At 38.4% G+C, this 20,616-nt stretch overlaps 1 protein-coding gene across 1 annotated transcript in view; it reads left to right on the top strand.

Moving 5' to 3' along the window:
• The first annotated feature begins 175 nt into the window (after positions 1-175).
• Positions 176-20,616, top strand: part of SLC35D2 (solute carrier family 35 member D2) — a 23,579-nt gene continuing 3,138 nt past the window's right edge. Inside the window, exons 1-10 of the mRNA XM_036403171.2 lie at positions 176-392; positions 3,129-3,162; positions 4,769-4,855; positions 7,736-7,803; positions 10,620-10,691; positions 12,649-12,717; positions 13,789-13,891; positions 15,854-15,946; positions 18,299-18,366; positions 19,091-19,169. Coding sequence (XP_036259064.1) covers positions 250-392; positions 3,129-3,162; positions 4,769-4,855; positions 7,736-7,803; positions 10,620-10,691; positions 12,649-12,717; positions 13,789-13,891; positions 15,854-15,946; positions 18,299-18,366; positions 19,091-19,169 — 816 coding nt within the window. The 5' untranslated portion in view covers positions 176-249. The remainder of the gene's footprint in view (positions 393-3,128; positions 3,163-4,768; positions 4,856-7,735; positions 7,804-10,619; positions 10,692-12,648; positions 12,718-13,788; positions 13,892-15,853; positions 15,947-18,298; positions 18,367-19,090; positions 19,170-20,616) is intronic.

Raw genomic sequence — 20,616 nt, 5'->3', positions numbered from 1 at the left:
GCCCCGCCGCCGCCGAGTCCCGTGGGCCGCTCTGGCGGGGCTCCCCGGCCGTGGCGGCGGCAGCGCCCCCGGCAGGCGAGGCGAGGTGCGGCGCCGCTCCAGACCCGCCCGCGGGGCCGCCGCGCCCGGACCCGGGGCCGCCGCCGCCGTCTGGGGACGGGCCGGGGAGCAGGAGGAGGAGCGGCGTCCCCACGGCCACCCTGGTGCAAACCCGCGGTGCGGCCCTGCTCGCCGCCGCTCGTCGCCGCCATGAGCGCCGGGCAGGCCGCGGGGGAGGAGGCGGACGCCGTCGCCGCTTCCCCGACACTTCCCAGGGTGCTCTCGGCGCTCTTCTACGGGACGTGCTCTTTCCTCACCGTGCTGGTCAACAAGGCGCTCCTCAGCGCCTACAGGTGAGCGCCGGGGCGGAGCGGGCGGCCCCCAGCCGCGGGTGCCTGTACGGCCGGTGCCGGGCGATGCCGGGCTCTGTCCCTGCCCGGCGGAGAAGCCTTCCCGTTCCTGTTCCCCTTCCCGGTGGCGTGACCCTCGGGCGTCCGTGCAGCTCGGGATCCCGAGCCAGCTGGTGGGTAATGTGCTGGAAGCAGGGCTGGTTTCTCCAATCTGGGACCCTACCCGTGCCCAGTATGTACCAGTTCTGCAGCACCGCCCGACAACACCCGTCTTTTCCTGCGGGTCTTTTCACTATTCCCAGAGGATCGCACTACCTGAGACACCCGTGAGGGAAACAGCGTATCCTCTAACTGTTCCTGCTGAACAGTATCTTTCTTCCAGCATCTTTCCTTTCTGAGGCAGCCAAAAACGAAAAGTGAACCTCGTAAAATGGCTTGATCGTAAAAACACTGAGAGATTCCGTCCTTGACTTGATGGTGCTAATTCCCATATGGAATCCTGGTGATAATTAGAATCTTCTACCACTGTAAAGCAACAGCATTAACTGCACCCCTCTTACACTGCACTTTACTCTTAGTCTTGCAGCTGACGGAAATAGGAACTTGGGCATTCATCTCCAAGTCATACTTTTCCCATCTAGATGTATATACTTGTTGGACTTCAATCATCCTTGTGGGTCCCTTCTGACTCAGGATATTCTATGATTCTATATTGTCCTGTGACTGTCATTTTTGTCACCAGTAATGTATTTTACTTGAAATCTTTGCTCTGTTTTTGCTATGGTTTAGCTCATCTTGAATCAAAATAAGAAAAAGAAAAACCAAAATAAGAAGAAAGTTGAAAAGCCAAATGTCATTTTCTAACATTCAGTGCTATTTGAACATATAGCAGCTGTATTTAATATGTCTCATAAATTGTACATGGTGCAAGTTGAGATTTTATTTTATAGTGCTTTTTATCCTATGGACTGCAGCTCCCTGAAAGTCCCTAGCATACATCTAGCACATCTGCATGAGATAATCGAGTACAGTGTGTCCATCAGTAAGCCTAAGTTTTGTATTAAGACCTTACAGCATTGCTGGAAGTATTTAGACCTCTGCAAATCACAAATGTCTGCAGAAATCTGTAGTACAGATGGGCAAACTCTTCATCTTTATATGGGGGAGCTGTAAATACTAAACAAAAGGCAGTTTAAGTGTCACATGATTATAAATGGAAGTCCTGCTATTTTTTATGTTTTTCCTGCCCCCAATATTTCTGTTTCCCTGATCTCTTTTGCTATCAATTGCTCCTAACTCTGTTTTAGGACTGTAGGGCTCTTATGGCCTTTTTGCTGTGAGTCAGCGTGTTTGTTTCTTTTGTCAATGCTTTGTTCCCATTTCAATTATGTTAATATTAGATGTACATTTCTCGCCACACTAAGTAGGAGAACTGCAGCTTCTGCAAATGTCATGAAGTTCAACAAGGCCAAGTACAAGGTCCTGCACCTGGATTGAGGCAATCCTAGGCACAAATATAGTGTGCATGGAGAATGGGTCAAGACTAGCCCTGGGGAGAAGGACTTGGGGGTGCTTGTGGTAAAAAGCTGAATATGAACCAGCACCGTGTGTTTGCAGCTCAGAAACTCAACCACCTGGGCTGCATCAGAAGAGGTGAGGCCAGCAGGGGAAGGAAGGGGATTCTGTGCCCCTGCTCCGGTGAGACCCTACCTGTAATAATGCATCCAGGTCTTGGACCCCCCAACTCAAAGAAGACATGGACCTGTTGAAACTAGTCCAGAGGAGGCCACTAATCACAGTGGTTCTGATCGCAGGATGGCAGCACCTCTCCTGTGAAGACAGGCTGAGAGAGACAGGGTTGTTCAGCCTGGAGAAGGTTCCAGGAAGACCTTATTGTGGCTTTCCAGTACCTAAAGGGAAGAGCTCAAGAAGGACTTTTGAGAAGGCCATGTAGTGATAATGCAAAGGGAAGTGGACATAAGCTGAAAGAGGGGAGGTCTAGATTGACACTAGGAAGAAATTCTTTACTGTGAGAGGGGTGAGGCACTGGAGGAAGTTGTCCAGAGAGGCTGTGGGCTCCTCATCCCTAGAGATGACCAATCATCAAGAGCAGTCTGGATGGGGCTTTGAGCAACATGGAGTAGTGGATAGTGTCCCTGCTCATGGCAGAAGGTTTGGAGCTAGATGATCTTTAAGGTCCCTTCCAACCTAAACCTTTCTGTGACTCTATCTACGCTTTCAGGTAAAGCCAACTGAAGGGTTATAGTAGGAATGTAGCTAGTTTAGTAGACAATAGATGTTTCTACAACATTTACCTAAGAACTTGATTTTGACAAAAGCATATTGCTAGTATGTTTGGATTGTAGAGATAAGCTTCCATGTTAGAGCAAATGCAAGATGTTTTAGTTACTATCCCATCTCAGGATTTAAAATGTATATGTGAAGCTACTCAAGAAATGATGCATTAAGAGCTCTCTAAGTGTGTTACCTTCAGTTACGAGTAGTCCCCAAACAGCTAGCAGTTCAGAATTGATCAACTGTACATGCATGGGCTGTATCATTTGGGCTTCAGAAATAAAATATTTCTATTACATTAAGTGTAGTCTTGAACTCTTCTTAAACACAGGGCAGTCATCCTCATGTTTAATTGTTGAATTTGGTTTTAAAATTTAACTTTTTTATTTTTCCTAATTACTTATTTCCATTCCTCAGTACTAAATATCTGTTCATGCTTTTCAGCTTCCCGTCACCAATGTTTCTTGGAATTGGACAGGTATGTTCACAAGTAAAGCATACTAAAAGTATTCATTCTTTTTTAAGTTAAACTAATGATAATAGAGGTAGATTTTAGGGGGCAAAATCACAGTTATAGTGAACTGCTTGTCTTCTGGATTAGATACACTTTAAGGAACTGTAATTTGTTTCATTGAAAACAGGCAACTTTGAGCTTGAGTAAAAATTATTGCCTGGAAAGACTGGATATGCTATTTAATTCTCCTTGTAAAGTTCAGTAATTAAGGAATCTGGCCTTCAAAACTGTCCAGCTTTGTTCTAGCAAATGCATACATTCTGCATGCATACATTCTGTGAGGGTCCTTGAGCCTTTGTGGACTGCATGCAGAGATATTGCCCCTGTTTGTAGCCAAACCATTAATTTCCTCATAAATTTCTCCCCATTTCCCAGCAGTTTTCCAGTAGGACCAGTGCAAAATTTTGATTCTTTCTTGCTTTATTTGCCCATGGGTAAGTTGGAGTATGGCAGCAGAAATGTTTGTTGTTGGGCGACATTGTAATAAAACCAAAGTTCAAATGCTTGTGGACTGGGTCCATAAAGAAGAATGTGTCACTGCAGAGGGATCACTAATAAAGACTGAGCCTTGAAGCAAGTGTTATTTAGGCAAATACATTTTGTAGGGAATTTGCTTTCTGCCAAGGCTGCACAGCAGGGGGTAGTGAGGAAGTATTGAAAACAGGGTACCGTAAGTCTGACATCTCTGCTGTTAGGTGCTAGAGAGAGTGAAATGTCTTTTAAAGACTTTGCGATGTGATAGAGAGTTTTACATACCCAGACTGCTAAAAGAACCATAGAACATGTTTCAGTGAAAGGCTTGAAAATGTGGCAATACTTCATGTCTTGATGTGGCTTTTTTCTTTGTAAAAAAAAAGAAAAAGAGTCTTTGCAGAATCAAAGACTTAATGACATTTCCATTTTTTTGTTGACAGATCCTTCCAAGATTTTTCTGAACACTATATAAAGTACATATGATACGGTATAATGCTTTAGTCTGCAGAACATGACTCCACCTCATCCTCTAGATACTTGATTGCTGTATTTTCATATTAGGAAAATTTGACCTTTTGTTTTGACTCCTTGGGGCAGCATTAACACCTGTGATATATGATTGCTCAGATACTCTTCTTCATTCTGTCTGCATCTTTACTATTTCTTCCTCATGTTGACAACAGATTGATCAATGCCCAACTTCCATGTTGCATTACCAAAAAAAAGTTTTGGGAGTGCTTCTGCAGACTAAACTATTTTCTGAGTAAAAATTTCATGGTTTATCTGGGATTGTGTCCTATTTTATTTTCTCAACTCCTTCTCAGCATGCATTGTTTCACAGAATGCCACTAATTTTCTTCAGGATAGTAAAGTATATTTGTGTATTTTACTTTTAAATAAATAGCTGGCAAAATTGTTTCAATAAGAGCAAAATTATTTCAATTTGTTAATTTCATTCTGTGCTGTTCTTTTAAAGAAATACATAAAACCTAGCATTTGTCAAATTCATATAAAGATTTTGTCTTTGAAGCAGTTTTTTCATTCATACATTACAATTTTGCTCTTGCATAACTTCTCATTTTTTCTTTTTGTTTAGATGGCCGCCACTATACTTATCTTGTATGTGTCAAAACTAAATAAGATTGTTCACTTCCCTGATTTTGACAAAAGTATACCTGTGAAGGTAAGGATCACATATGTCATAGTATTAATAGGAAAGAGTTACTTCTTATAGTAGCATTCTTTCTTATGGAGACAAGAAAAACATTTGCATTTCTTTTTCAAATGGGATTCTTTGCATCATTGTTTCATTTAAAAATTGATTTGATAATTTTAATTTCTCTGTAATATTCTAGTTTGGGCAATAGATATAAACTCTGTTTGCAGAGAAATCATTGCAATTTAGTTATGCAGCACATGGGAAGGTTGCTTTACCTTTATATAGCAGGATGAAATCTTCCACATTTCTGAAAGGTTTTTCTGGATATAGCTCTCTGTGGGATCAATGGGAGATAGGTGTTTGTGAAAGACTTTTGAACACAGCATAAAAAGAGGAAGGCTGCTTGGAAATATGAATGAAGCATGTGATAGTAGAAAAAATAGTAGAAAAGTAATGTGGTAGATGAGAAACCAGAACAATAGCTGACTCCCAGTACAACATTTACGTTCCATAGGAGGGGCTAAAATAATGCCTACTGAAAATACTGATGGTGGCGACTAGCTGCATTATACAGACCTTAAATGTATATGGTCTAAAGAGGCAGGATAGAACAAATGTGACAGGACCTCTTCTTACCTCAGTTTGGGAACTAGAATGTGAAATTAGTACAGCAACAATCCTCAAAGATTTTTGCATCTATGCAATGTTATTGGAATGTTTCTTCGATGCATTAGCCTGTGTGTTTATGTCTTGTTGCAGGTTATCAGTTATGTTTGCTCCAGGACACAAGGAATGTTCCCAGCCCTGCTACAGGGATCAGATAGCATAGTTTTTCAAGCCCACATCTTTACTGCAGAATGTCCTGTCTTCCTGTCAGTGTGAGGTTTACAATGGATGTCTCACAGATATGTTTATTCTTAATGCATGTTGAAATCATTGGCATTTCTACATGTACAAGTCTTGGAGGAGAATCCATGGTATTATTCATAAAATGGACAATCCTTCTTTATTATTCCAGAATAAGAAAGAAAGTTTCCCCGTGGGTAGCTTTGAGTTCCATGTATAAACAATTTATTGAGACCTTGAGAAGTTTCTTCCCTCCATCCCCACAAGTCCTGCTGTGCTCCCTCTCTGCTGTTGTCTTCGCTTTAACTTATATACAAAGGCATTAAAAAATACAGCATGTATTTTCTTTATCCTAATAATATCTGTTGTTTGGAAGATTTTGCTGGATAGGCTGGGAGGAGTCAGCATTTTAGCTTCTAGGACATGTACACTGTTTGTGGTGTTGGATTTGACTAGTCATAGTGAATCAGCTTTTTTTTTTTGAATCAGGATTGCCCATTGTTGATTTCTCTACTTTTTAAGGAACCCTTAGTCCAACTCCTTATCCTTTTGTCAACTTTTGCTATGGCACTAAGATAACCATTACTTTTCACTCCTCAACTGGTAAATGTCTTCAGTGCATTCAGCTGGAGTTTTAAAGTAGTGAAATGCTTATTTTACTGATGAAACTTTGAAGTTCCTGACCCCTTTTAAATAAATGATTCACTGATCTCTGCTGTTACGCTGGATGTTGTAATTTTGTCTTTACAATGGAATGAATTTCAGAGGAAAGATAATATAATGTCTGCTCTGTTTTCAGCCTATAAATTAAATGAACCAAAATGTTCTAAATAAAAGTCTGCAGATGAGACTGTGCTTTACAAAATTTTTGCAAACTTAGGCCAACAGGCTGAATATTTATTGTTACTCATACTCCTGCTTTCTTTATATTCCTGTTTACTTTTACTGTGACTTTCACTTAAAAGTTAACTTCCGTTGACTATCAATTAACTTTTACTTCACTTTTTTCTCTCTTGCTGTGAAAGAAACACAGCATTTTTAACATAGATTAAATACACCCTACTCCTCTGTATGCTTTTCCAGCAGGGTTTAAAAATGAATAGCCTTTGACTTTAGTGTCCTCCAAAGTGTCCCTGTTTAGAAACAAGAGCAACTATTACACATTAGGATAGAGGATCTGTTATGTCTTTCTGCCATCTCAGCCCCTCTTGACTGATAGTGAATGGGACCAAATGTACACACTGCCTTTGTCCCCATTGATTACCTTGGCTGGCTTAAATCTTCTGCAAATTCCAACCTTATCCATTCTGTGATAATGTCATTTTTTCTGTAAAAGGAAAATTAATGACTTTGAATTGCAGCTGATAATTGTAGGGATTAATGTATTCTTGTACATTTTCTTAAGGCTCATAAGTTCCATTATTTTTTCTCTATATTGTGTTATGGACTATAGATTTCTGTGCAAGTCAGTCTCTTTGCTGGTTTAATTTACTCATAGTTAAATTTACTCATAATTACTCAAAGTTTAATTTACTCATAATTACTTAACTTTCCTTTCTAGTATCTTACAAAGCAAATTTTTTGGGTTAATCTAAAATGTTGCAACTTCCAGCTGTATTAATATGTGTGGAATATGTAGAAGAGCACAGCATACTTATAGTTTATTAACTTTTTTATTCTACCTCTTCAGTTGATTATTTAGATACTGTTGTTATTATTACCTTTATATCTAAAATTAAATGTTAAAATGGATATTTATCTGAGGATTATAGTAATTAGAATAAGAGTGATTAACATTTACTCTAAATGGATTCTAAGTCTCATTAGTGGTAAATTGCAACTCTTCTAATGACATAAATGAAGCTGTGGTCATGACCAGTCACATAAATAGGAGCTGCAGATGAGCTTGCAGCTTAGTTACCTTTTTTCCTGTTGAAAAACCCCTCTTTCTTCGTAAAAGTACATCTGATATGACAGGTATCAAATTCTATCAAGTGAAGTTCCTCAACAGTACTTCTAAACAAAATAATCTGAGTTATGCTTTTAATTTTATCACAGTTATTTCCTCTGCCTCTGATTTATGTTGGAAACCACTTAAGTGGATTATCAAGTACCAGCAAACTCAGGTACAGTAAGTAGAAGTTATAAGTAGACTCTTTGGATTTTACCCTTTTCTCTTGTGGGGTAAAAAAGAAACACTAAAGAAGAGCATTGTCTGGAGTCTTAAATCCATGTGCTATCTGTCTGTCTGCCTGTCTGTCTAAACCCCTGGTACTGTTATTAAATTTTTACACAAACATTTGACCAGTTTACAAGTTGTCTACTTCCTTTAAGGGGAGCTTAGCCAGTCCTGTACTGACATAAAATCACAATACTGCTATGTAACCATGAAAGTGCTTACACTTCTGCCTCACACCCAAGCATCTAGCTTTTCCTGGGTGTCCTAACCAGAGAGTTGGAAAACTGTGTTTCTAGAAGGAAGAAGCATAAGGAAAATGTTTGTATCATGGTGTCATGGCAGATATTTAGGAATCACCAAGAGATGAAAAACTACTGTGTAGTGGGGTGGTGGTGATGCTTGGGGAGGTGGTGGTTGTCAGGGAGCGCTGCTGAAGAGTGCCTTGACTCCCATGTGCCTGTAAGCTTAGACTCATGAGAGTTGCTTCCATGCTAGTGCTAAAGAGGTGTAAGCAATGCAGATAGAATGAATGACTGTATTTTCTGTGGAAGACAAGCATAGAAGCATGATGGCTGCACCAGGACTGGAGGATACAGCTAGAGGATACAGCAGGATACACCACTACCATTGTGGTGGTTTTTTTATGTTGTTGCAGGCTTCTGAAGGTTTGGTACTAAGCTAAACCAAAACAGAATTTTGCAGGTTTCTGTGCAATTCATAACTATTAGACAGATGCTAGGAAAGAAAGTAGAACCACAGAATCATAGAATCATCAAGGCTGGAAAAGACCTGTAAGATCATCCAGTGCAACTGTAAACACAGCACTACTACCACTGTAACCCTGAACTAGTAATCTTATCACCCAATGCCAGATCCAAGCGCCCTCAGGGATGGTGACTCCATCACCTCCCTGGGCAACCCATTCTAATGCTTGATCACCCTAACAATGACAATTTTTTTCTAATATCTAGTCTGAATCTCCCCTGCCTCATCTGAAGGCCATATGTTCTGGTGCTCTCACTGTAGGCACAGTAGAAGAGACCTACCCTCACTTCACTGCACCCTTCTTGCAGGGAGTTGTAGAGAGTGATGAGGTCCCCCAGTGTATTACTTTTAATTTGTTTGCATTTCTGTGGTGGTGTTCGCAGGGGTCTCAGGATGAGGGAAGAGACAAGAATTTTGATTCTATGTTTCGGAAGGCTGATTTATTATTTTATTATATATATTATATTAAAAGAAAATTATATATTGAAACTATACTAAAATAATAGAAGAAAGGATTTCATCAGAAGGCTAGCCAGGAAAGGAATGATAATAAAATCTTGTGATTGACCAGAGAGTCCAAGACAGCTGGACTGTGATTGGCCATTCATTAAAAACAACTGCATGAGACCAATCAAAGACGCACCTGTTGCATTCTACAGCAGCAAATAATTATGGTTTACATTTCATTTCTGAGGCCTCTCAGCTTCTCAGGACAAAAAATCCTAGCAAAAGGATTTTTCATAAAATATGTCCGTGATACATTTCTTTTTATTTATAGAATTAATGTTCTCCAGCTATGAACACTAGATGCCTGGTTCTGCAACTCCTTGTTGAATGCATTCACGAGCTGTTCCACTGAAACAGACATTAAGACTTAGGCAGTACTGTGCCTGGTAGCACTTCAGCCATTGTGAATATGAAAGAAGTTTCAAAACTGTAAAAATTGGGTTTTACTTTCCCTTTTCCCTGATTCCCTGTAGTAAATTTAAATGCTTAGTAGGGTATGTAAGTGCACCTTCTCCCTCTCCTGTGGCTGGTATACCTATTTTAGATTTACCAGTTTTAACTAATTTTTATAACAGAAACTTTAAAATGCCTGCAGTGTTCCTACCATTAACATTTTGTTACATTACATTTTGGTACAATGTATGATACTTATTTACATCACTGAATTCTCCGCCTTGTTTAGGTTGTCTGGAAGGTGCAGATGATCCCATGCATAAATTCAAAATATCTGTTGTAAAGTTTTTAAATATTGTGTTAGGAATTGTATCATTTACTAATGCAATTGTTAATTATTATCTTTAGCAGGGGATTAATTGGTCCATATGGCCATGCTGTCACATTTACAGTGTCAGATGCAAGTGTTTTCTCACCCAGAAAGGTTTCCAACTGCATTACTTCATGCAGATCAACAATATCTTGCTAAAAATAGAAGTTTGTTTCGTAGTTGCAGCTGTGGCCCCACCTTTTATGTTTCTTGTATTTCCTCTAATTTTTTGGTCATGCATTTATTTTACTTTTTCAAAGTACAACTTGTTTACTAAGCATGTTTTCTTTGTATTTTATTTCTGTTACATGTTTTCAGAGAAAAGTTTAGTGTCTCTCCTCTTAAGTTTCAATAGAAATAGTTTTTATTTAACTATGCCTATGAATTTTGGAGAAAGAATTATTTTATAAGGGTTATGCTAGGTAAAAAATACCTACTATATTCCATTTCAGTAATGCAGAGTGACCTTCAAACATAGCCAGTTGCACAAATTTACTAGCTGGCAAAGCTTGCTATCTTTCAATTATTTGGTTGTCTAATGTGCATTTCAGACTGACATTCATATATATGTACTAAATACTAAATATATGTACAAATTGCTATTTGGTTTGGTTTCTTATTCCTGGACTAATTGTTCCATCTCCTGGGTTAGTAAAATAAGAGTTAGAATATAAGAATGCTATTAATCTGATACTATGCTTGGATTTTTATTTTGTTTTTTTTGACAGTTTGCCGATGTTTACAGTGCTCAGGAAGTTTACCATTCCACTTACTTTACTGCTGGAAATCATCATACTTGGGTGATCCTTTTTGTTTGTTTTTGGGGTTGTGTTTTTGTTGTTTTTTTTTTTTTCCATTTAAGATTCCTTTACTTTAGATCACATCAAATGGATTACTTGTGTCATCTCATCAGAAACTTGAATGAGTGATTTTTACTTACAAATAGAGAAAAGCAAAGAAAGTGATTTATGTAGCTTTTTTGAAGGCATAGATATAGACATTTTAGTGAAGAGAGGGAAAAAATCAACTTGCCTCCATTTTCATATCTCATTCTCTAGACTGTTACATGGGTTTCAGGTCAGCAGACACAACTCAGTACTTTCAGTGTTTATGTTTGTGTCTTGTCTTCTAAACTGTGAACTGCTTCAAACAGACAGATCCTTATGTCTCCAAAGAGTGCTGATAGCATGGCAGTCTGCTTATGTAGAGTAACTGTCTGGGTCAAGTCTGAAAACATACCAGGTTAATGAAGCAAAATGGTATTTACCAGTTCTTAGATCAGAGAATTCCTTACTTACAGACACCTATGTTATTTTTCATGAGAAATTAAGAAGGATATGCTAGCTGCTTAGGATCTCTAATTTCAGTAGTACTGAGTTGGAGGAACAGGAGTAGAAATAAATCATACTTTGTCCAGAACTTCACAGTTCTATCCACATGACTGATGCTGAGCTCACAAGATGAACTCACAAGGAGAAAACCAGCTTGCTGAATCTGAACCCAGGCAGCGTGAGAGTGATGATCAGGGGAAAGCTAAAACTGCAAAAAGCCCCCAACTAAACCGTCATCTGCTTTTGGCTGAAGCAGCAGTTAATTGATCAATGTGATTGATATTTGGAGATGCTCTGGAATTCTTTTCTAGTTTTAACTTCTCCCAGGGAAAGCAAAACTTGCTGTCTTCTGTTGGCCTGAAGACTCCCACAAGCAAGTGAAAAAAAAATATGAGTCAGTGAGATGCACATAAATGCTCAGCTGGAGAACAGCAATGTGGCCTGTGAGTGCAAGCAACATCCTAACCAGTGGAAAGCTTGGGAGGAGAATGCTGTGTAGGTGCAGACTGACACAGTGGATTTCGTCAGGGCTGAAAATGAAAGGACTCTAGAGAGTCTGTGCAGGCTTATGTCAGGATTTTTGAAACAATCAAGATTTGGCTTGTTACTCTTGAGAGTCATTATGATCAAAGCCTAATTTAACTAGAGTCTGCTCAGCACATTATTCTTGGGACAGTGGTCCACAGATGTAGTCCTTTACACACAGGATTTCTCCAAGAGTATTTCTTCAAAGAGAATTGTACATTCTGTTTTGAGGATCTTCTCTCTCAGTCTTATCTTGACAGAATAAGGACTAGGGGAATATCTGTAAGGCATGTTAGAGTATGATGCAAAAATGAGTGCTTAAGATATTTTCAAATAAAGTGGTGTAGATATAAAAACCTTTTAACAGGTTTACAGTATGCCTTTTACTACTCTGTGGCAGCACTGATGTGGTGGTGAAGAATGTTATAAGCTCCGTGTTTTCCCTTTCAAGTAAAAAGTTTCAGTTTGAGTTCAAAATAAGTATCTATTTGAAAATAATCCAGACAGTGTGCTGTATAGCATCTTCCTCAACAGGGGTGGTATGAAAAACTGCATGAGAGATGTACTGGACTGCTGGACGACTCTGAAATATGTCTATTATGAATATCAATACACATTAAATTTGTTTGGTTCAGTGCTGTTACTTTGAACCTTTAACCTTTACTTTTATAATTGTCTAGTAAGAGAGTGCTCAGAGTGCTTTTTCAATATCTGTTCTCAGGGCCAAGGTCTGACAGCATGGCACATGAGCAATCACATTTTTTCTGTAAGGTTGTCAAGACTTTGCTCTCATATTAAATGTTCTGTGATTGTTAATTGCTTTGAAACTTTTCAGGCAGACAGCCATTTAATCTCTGCTTCAAATAATGAAAATGTGAACTGTTTCAATTTTTGCCTGCAGGAAACGGTACCCACTGAATATTATAGTCAGCATATTTGCCATCATTCTTGGGGCTTTCATAGCCGCTGGGTAAGGTTTTAATTTCTCATACAAAGCCATATTATGAGGGGAGGGACAGCAGGAGGACTTTTTCCTTGTTTAATTCTGAGTAAACCTAAGTAGAGATAAGTTACTTTGGATAAAGTTTTGATTTGGAAAATCTCTCTAGTGACATCTCTAGGAGGTGCAGTTATACAAAGGAAAAAATCTAATTCCTGCTGACAGTCTTTGGGTGTGTCTTTTTCCACCTCTAGGTTTTCCATGTTTGCAGGATCATAAGTGAAGCAAGTTAAAACTGTGTGAGGAATCATGTTTTTATATCATGGTATCAGTGTATTTTAATAATCTTGGAAAAGTATATTCTTGTTCTGGATAGAAAGAATGATATAATGATATTTTGGTAGTGAAATATGGAGTTACACATTATATATTTTTTTAATCATAACCCCCCCCCCCCCCTTTTTTTTTTTTTTAACTTCTATTGTGAGATAATTGCTACAATGCACCCGTATGCTGTTGTCCTCTGTTTTATGTTTGAACATTCCTTTACCTACCTGGAAAGTTAATGTTTTGCTTGTTTGTTTCCTGGCTTTGCTATGAACAAGGGTAAATAATTTCCATGTGATGTGACAGAGATAGAGCCATGTCCTATCAAATGAATTACCCTGTATTGATGAGATAACTAGTCAAAACAAATAGGATGACAATATGTCTGAAAAATATACAAACCAGCTGGATTTTATTCCCTAGCTGCTTTCTCTCTGTAGTAAAAGAAATAGGTAAGTAAATTCAATTATAATTGGACTGGTTGTCAGGGTTGAGATGGGTGGAATTTTTCTCTGAATGAAAACTGAACATTTCCTGCCACTTTCACACTGAGCATTAGGAACTCTGATGTTTCATTTGTGATGGTCCTGTGACTGGAGAAATGTAAAGTACTTTGACTTACAAAGAAGGCTTGAAGCCTAACCTGTGACTGGCTGGAGTTCATGGGATTTGCATATCCTCATTCACAATATTTGTCTTGGTAAACAAGGTAATGCAATGGATTGCATATTTTTTGCTTATTTACAATATAGTATTTCTTTCTTTCTTTCCCAGGTCTGATCTGTCTTTCAATCTGGAGGGCTATATCTTTGTGTTGCTAAATGATATCTTCACAGCAGCAAATGGAGTTTATACAAAGCAGAAAATTGATCCAAAGGTAACTTGGGGTGATTGATTTGAATTTAGCAGTGAGCTACTGTCTTGTTTTAGGGCAAATTTAGGGAGGGGTCCCTCTAGAAAGCAAATTCAAGTGGCCCTTCTCCCTACCTGATCAGGAGATAAACTTCCTTGGAGAAAAGTGGAAAAAAAATATTTATTTAACAAGCAAGGTAGTCACAAACATGAAAAAAAAAAAAGAATAATATTAAGCATTGGAACCTCACACTGTTCTGAAGAGATGGCAAATTCAGAGAGAGAGTCCTTGTCATGGAGTGTAGCTTGGCTTGCTCAGTCTCTTATCAATCCCTCTGGTGCTAGAAAATGCTGTGTCCTGGACCCTGGTGGGGCACAGGCATGAGCGCCTGATGTTTTCCTGGGTTTTCAGTCCAGAGCAGGTTTGAATAGTTCCAAGAAAAAGAATAACTACAGTCCAGGGAACTTCTCTGCCTCAGCTAGCTGAAAACTAACTAAAAGCAAAGGGGAGCTCTCTCCCACTGTCCTTGCTGCAGACAACACACACCGAGAGAGAGAGGTGAAGCTCTTATCTCTAGGTTCTTGAATACAGCTGCCTCAGACATTTCCACCGCTTCTCCTTTTCCCCCTCTTCACTCTTGGATCTAGTTTTAAAGGCACAAAACTTATTTATAGGCTAAACAGACAAATGGGGATAAAATTCAGCATCATAAAGTCACCCCATTAGTCACCCTAGGACACCAATTTATTATATGACTTTTATGTACTTACCATTATGAACTCATAAATAACTTTATTTACTTTCACATTCCAGTTGATACATGCATTCTTAATAGAGAACAGCCTAGAAAAAGTTGTTATTTCTATCTCTGGCTAGGCTTTGGTAAGCAAACTATATTTTCTTTTCTCCCAAGGCTTTTAAGCAGAGTTTGTAGTTATAAAAAAAAAATCAAACCATAAAGCAAACAGTTTACCTCTAAATTTGATATGTATATATATAGGGATGATGACTTTTTTTGACTAGAAACACATGTTATGTGAGGTTTATGTAGAATAAACAGAGAACTGTCCAGCCTAAGTCATAACCACAGTAACTGTAGACTTTCTCAGTTATCTAAAAGCAAGTCTTCAGCAAAAGCAGGTGTGACAAGGTATTAGTTGATGTCTTGATATACATTACTCATGTAAATGTTGGGCAGGCTGCTCTTCAAATGCAGTGCCATGAAACATACTAAGCCATAGCAAAGAGCAGTCTTGGATAGAGGTTTGGTTTCTGACTTCTGTGGTTCACTCTGTATAGCAGAAATATATGTCTTTTAATAATCTTAGAAATCTTTGTCGATTCCAGATTGCATTTTTATTTATAAGCAGCGCTTAACAGCCTCACAATTTTCTGCAAAATACAGGAGAAGAGATAGGCTGCAGAGATTTTCTAAGCAGCATGGCTGAATCTGTAGGAAGGGAAGGTTATTTTTTCATTATCCTAATTTCCTGCCTTTGTGCCAAGCAAGTTAACCCACAGGTTATATGGCAACCCTTAAGTTGCATAAAGTTACATCAATTACCAGTGATTACAGAGCTCTATCTATGAGTCAAATTTCATTAATTTTCCTGTTATATGTTTTTGTGGTTGATTTGTAGTAGAATGACTAGGTGATTGCTTGCCCAGGGAGAGACTTTTGTGAAGTCAACACAAAGCCCTTCTGGACCAGGGCTTTTGAAAGTTCCTAAAGTTGTATAGGAAGTGTCCAAGGTATAACAGAGCAATAACACTCTGCTGAGTGCACAGACAGAGTGAGTGAAGTGGAATTTCAGCTTAGTATGAAACACTGAATAAAAGGATTGCAAGTTAAGTTTGTATTTTAATTTGAGATGTATTCTATCTGTTTACTCGCTGACAATAATGTCAGAAGAATTACCAGAGAAATATGTAGTATTTTGCTCCCAAGTGGCTTTTAATGCCAAATGCCATGTTTGTTTTTCACAGGAGTTGGGAAAATACGGTGTCCTGTTTTATAATGCTTGTTTCATGGTGATTCCAACAGTTATTATTAGCTTTTCTACTGGAGATTTTCAGCAGGTAAGTAGCAATATTGCATATCTCAGACTGATAATATTATTTTGTTCATATTTCATTTGGGGAGTGAGAGGGGCTTTTTGGTTTTTTCTGAAGAAGTAATTCTCCCTCAATTGATTTGTTTTATTAGTTTGAAAAGTGTGAGTTAGACTTGTCCTTCACATGTAAGAACTTGTGAGTATTCGCTTAAGGAGAAGCTAATTTGTGTGATAGTCCTTATTTGAGTCTTTCTCTAGGAACTAAGGTATGTTCAGGTACACCCAGCTTGAACAAAAGGTTGAGAATCCACCTGCACTGTGTGATTTGCCACATGCTCTAAAACAAGATTGCAACTATACAGACAATTTTCAATCTTTCTCTTTGAATCTTTCTGTCATTCTGATGTCCAGGGCAGATTTCTGTTTAGTCTCAGTCTAGTTTAGTAACCTACATTGTGGTTTGTCATAGAATGAGAGCAAGAGTCTCCCCAGATAATCCTAATACAGTATCTATAGGCAGTATGTCCTTAAACATAAAATATCAGACCAGAAGGCTTTCCTGGCTCCCTCAGACTTGCTGAGTTGCCTTTTTGGTAATAGTTAAATGAGTCTAGTCATTCATATTCCTTTCTAGAAATGTTTTACATTTGCCACAGAAAATTCTTTGGAGGATGTAATAAATCATTGTAATGTTCTTTGTTGTATGTTGTTGTGCCCTGAACTCACACGATTTTGTCACTGTGTTTTTAGAATTCTGCTTTAAGCAGAAAAATTATGATTCCCTGAAAGTGCTAGAATTAGGTCTGCAGTGAATGTGAAATTTCTTTATGTCATCAGTCCAGCATGACCTTGTGCCGGGTTAGGACAATGCAGCCGCTGCCTATCCTGGAAAAGGAGCCCAAGTTTTTATAGCTGTAAGATTTCAATTACTTTTCCAGAACAAAGGGTTTGAAATATTTTGGTAGACCTGGTCAGAGGAGTTTACCTTGTTGCTATGTTTACTTCAGGGGAAAATAAGGAGTGTGTTGTGCCCACTGGCTGATTTGCTGTAAACATCTTAATGCTCAGTTACCTGAAGAGAATAAATATCTATTAAGGAAATACATTTTGGTTGCTGTGCATCACATTGGTTTGGTCACTTAAAAATAGAAGTACTGTTAAATGTTGCAGATAACTAGTGTCACTGTGACACACAGAAATCAAATTACAGAGAAAACAGAGAAAATGGAAAGACACTGATGATAAGTCAGCAAATGATTGTAGATAACCATTTTACTGAGCAGATTTTCAGACCAGTTTTTACCCTGGCAGAACTTCTTGCCTTGACCCATCACAGCATACGTCTTCTGCTGTGAAGTCAAAGCAACAGTACCATGTCTGTCCCTACCCCCATGTGATAGGGACATGCTTCTACTCCTCTAGCTAGTTCTGTAATCTTGGAGAGATTGCAGTTTGTAAATGAATGTCTAAGTTACTAATTTCTCCTCCCCCAGATGGCTCACTGTAAGGACAGGAAAACATGATGCAATGTAAGATGAAGGAAGCCCCAGAATGGTTATACTTGGCAGCTTGTTGTTGCACACCAGCAAAATTCTAGTAGGGCAGAGCTGCTCAAGATCCTTTTTACCTATTACCTCACATGGTGGAGACTCAGCTGGCTGTTAGCATGAACTAATGGCCTTTATTCTGTTTCTCAAGGATGTGTTCAGCCTTAGCTGAATTTGTTGTTTATGTAGCAAGTGTAAACTAACCAGATTAAAATGAGGCATATCCAGGAGTGGCTAGAGATGGAAAAGAATCTCTGACATGTTTCTTAGTGGCTGGTTGGCACTGTGTGTTTGTTAGCTGCACTTCACTAGGGAGGATACTTCAAAGCGATTGAGCCTTTTCGTTGATATTCGTTATTGAGAGACCTTAGTAATGCTCGAAAACACAGGCCTGGGCCCTGAAAGTTGTTCATGAATGAACCTGTGGTGTGGAAGAGATTTAGAGGAAATTACTTATGTATTTGCTGTTTCTGTCCATCTCACATCAACACTATTTATTATGTGTTATTATTCACAGTGTTAGTATCTGTCAGTAAATAGCAAAACACAATTTTCGGTATTGTGTTCATGTTCACTGCTTACAGTGTGCACTTGTGTATTTGCACTGCTCTACATGTTACAAGTACTTGTCTAGGTATCAGGGATGCTGTCATCCTGCTGTCTGTCAAGTTAGATGTATTAAATTGTTTCCAGAAGTAATATAAGTGGTTCATAATTTTGGTATGAATTAAATGTATTTTGTGAATTTACATATTTTCATATTAAGTACATTTTATATGTGTTTACAGTTGATTATATAGCACATAATTCTCTCTCTCTCTTTTTAATAGGCAACACATTTCCAGCACTGGACAAATTTTTTATTTGTCTTTCAATTTATTCTTTCCTGTTTGTTGGGGTAAGGATATGGGGGAATAAAGCAGGTTTTTTTCATGTCAGTGTTTCAATTTGAAAATCTCAAACATAAGACTCACTAATAAGTTACATTAAAGTTCAGAGAAAATGGGTTTTCCCCCAGGGTTATGTCTTGACTTTTAATTATTTCTGATGGTGTAAATAACTGTTCAGTGCTATCTGGATTTTTGACCTCACAGTACAGTGCTGAGCAACATGACATTTAGCTTTGTATTTTCTGTACGATCTGTCTTTTCCAATAATCTAATTTTGCAGTTAATAGCATGTATAAGAGTATAAGAACTGTTTCAGTGTGTTTGTTCTTCAAAGCAGCTGGAAAAGTGTGGGAGACTTAAAAGTAATGAAACAATGCTTTGTTCCTGTTGAAACTGCAGAGTCAAAGGAAGAAGGAATTGCATCCTGTTCTTCTCTTCCATGTCATATCCAAGGGGTCAAACTAACTTCAAGCACTGACATGTAAAAAGCACAGAGAAAAGAGTTGACTCTGCTAGAGCTCAAGTAGCATATTTTAACATGTATTTTGAATATTCTGTAAGTGCACATCATTAACTTAAATTAGAGATTCACAGAAATTCTTTTACAAGGGTTTGAAACAGGTGGGATTATAGATTCCAGAAAATTACTATTCCAGATAATGTTTAATATCTTGAAGTAATGTTAAACTTAGCTCCCTGGGAGGAATTTATAAAATTTTCTCCTTTGTTTAGGTTTCTCTTGATGTATTCTACTGTTCTGTGCAGTCATTACAATTCTGCACTCACAACAACAGTAGTTGGTGCAATCAAGGTGAGTTATGGACCAGAAGAGGGAAATAGAAATGCTCAAATAGACAGGAAAGAGCATTGGCTCAGCAGTGATCTTTATTCTGCTTTGAGATGGAAACTCAAAATGAGGGCTAATACTGAGACACTGCTTGTGCCAAGCAAGGTCACACCACAAAGTGACCCTATTCTCTTGCCTTCAAAGTCAGGTATGCTCCAGAAAACATTGTTAGTATTGATCTGTTTTTATTTCTTCTACAAGAGAAACTGGAACAATTTTAATTAAAAGGTGTACATTTAGCCACATTTCATCAGGGAGTATCCTGTGCCTCTGTTGTTTGTTAGGTTATTGTGTGTTAGTCAAGATGCCCTGATGCAAATCCAGGTGAACTTTTACTTTGGATTAAACTAATTTCCTTAGCAGCTGATATGTAAGCCTTTTATAGATACAGAAGCTGAAGTACAGAGTGTGCTTTATGGTTAAGTGCCTCAGCCTCTGTGTGAGAACCTGTGTTCTAGCTGAACGGACTAATTAATTTTGGTTCGTACAAATTCTGGTCAATTTAACCAACACCAAAACATGCATATCTTAAAAATTGAACCTGGTGTCCTTAGAGTCTGTTTTCTTTAACTCAGTTTAACTTAAAACTGTGCATCTTGCTTTGTATTGATGAGGACAACATGTCTAGGAACATCCCTGACTGCCTCTGCACTTTTAGGTAGGCCAGTTTGGAGAGAAACATAGAATTATAAAGCTGAAAGAGAAAAGACAAAACTTATGCAGCTGTGGGCAAAAAATTTTCAGAATTCAACTTACCTTAACAGGAATAACAGTACTGAAAGTGCTCCCTTCCATGACTAAGGAAAACAATAAATTCACCATAACAAAATCTGCAAAAGGAGGGCAGTACTTCTCTTTCTACATCCTTTTCCTTTTTGAAAGCTGCAAGATTAATCTAGTAGTTTTCATTCTGTGGCCCTGAAAACATTCTTCTAAATTTTCTATGTCTGCATCAAACCATTAAGTCAGGGCAAGACTATTTCTGTTTTCTTAGCTGTAATAGTCTTTGACACTCTTTGAACAGCCTTAAAGTTGAGAAGCAGGTTATGATGCAGCAGTCTCCATTAGAGACTTGTAGAGACAGATGTCATTATGCAGACTAGCTGCTAAAACAATTGAAAGCAACAAAGTGTTGGTAAAATGATCACACACTTTTACATTTTTCCTTGTGTCTTTAGGGGTCTATTTTTTCCAAAACTTGAAGCAGGTGGGTGAGAGGTAGAATTTTTAACTTTAAGCTGTGCCTGTCTTGAACCTGTACCAAGTGATTTCAGAGCATATTTAGTTGGAAAAGTAAGCAGATAACCCTCTTAAGGTAATAATGAAGAACTTTTACTGTGGCTTTAAGGCATCCTTTTTATGCTGGAGAACCCAAAACCCACTTTTAAGAAATGAGATTTGAATTCCAAAG

This window comes from Molothrus ater, chromosome Z (genome assembly GCF_012460135.2).
Source record: "Molothrus ater isolate BHLD 08-10-18 breed brown headed cowbird chromosome Z, BPBGC_Mater_1.1, whole genome shotgun sequence".
In the NCBI taxonomy this organism is placed as follows: Eukaryota; Metazoa; Chordata; class Aves; order Passeriformes; family Icteridae; genus Molothrus; species Molothrus ater.
The sequence above is the reverse complement of the archived record's forward strand: the minus strand, read 5'-3'. Positions and strand labels throughout refer to the sequence as shown.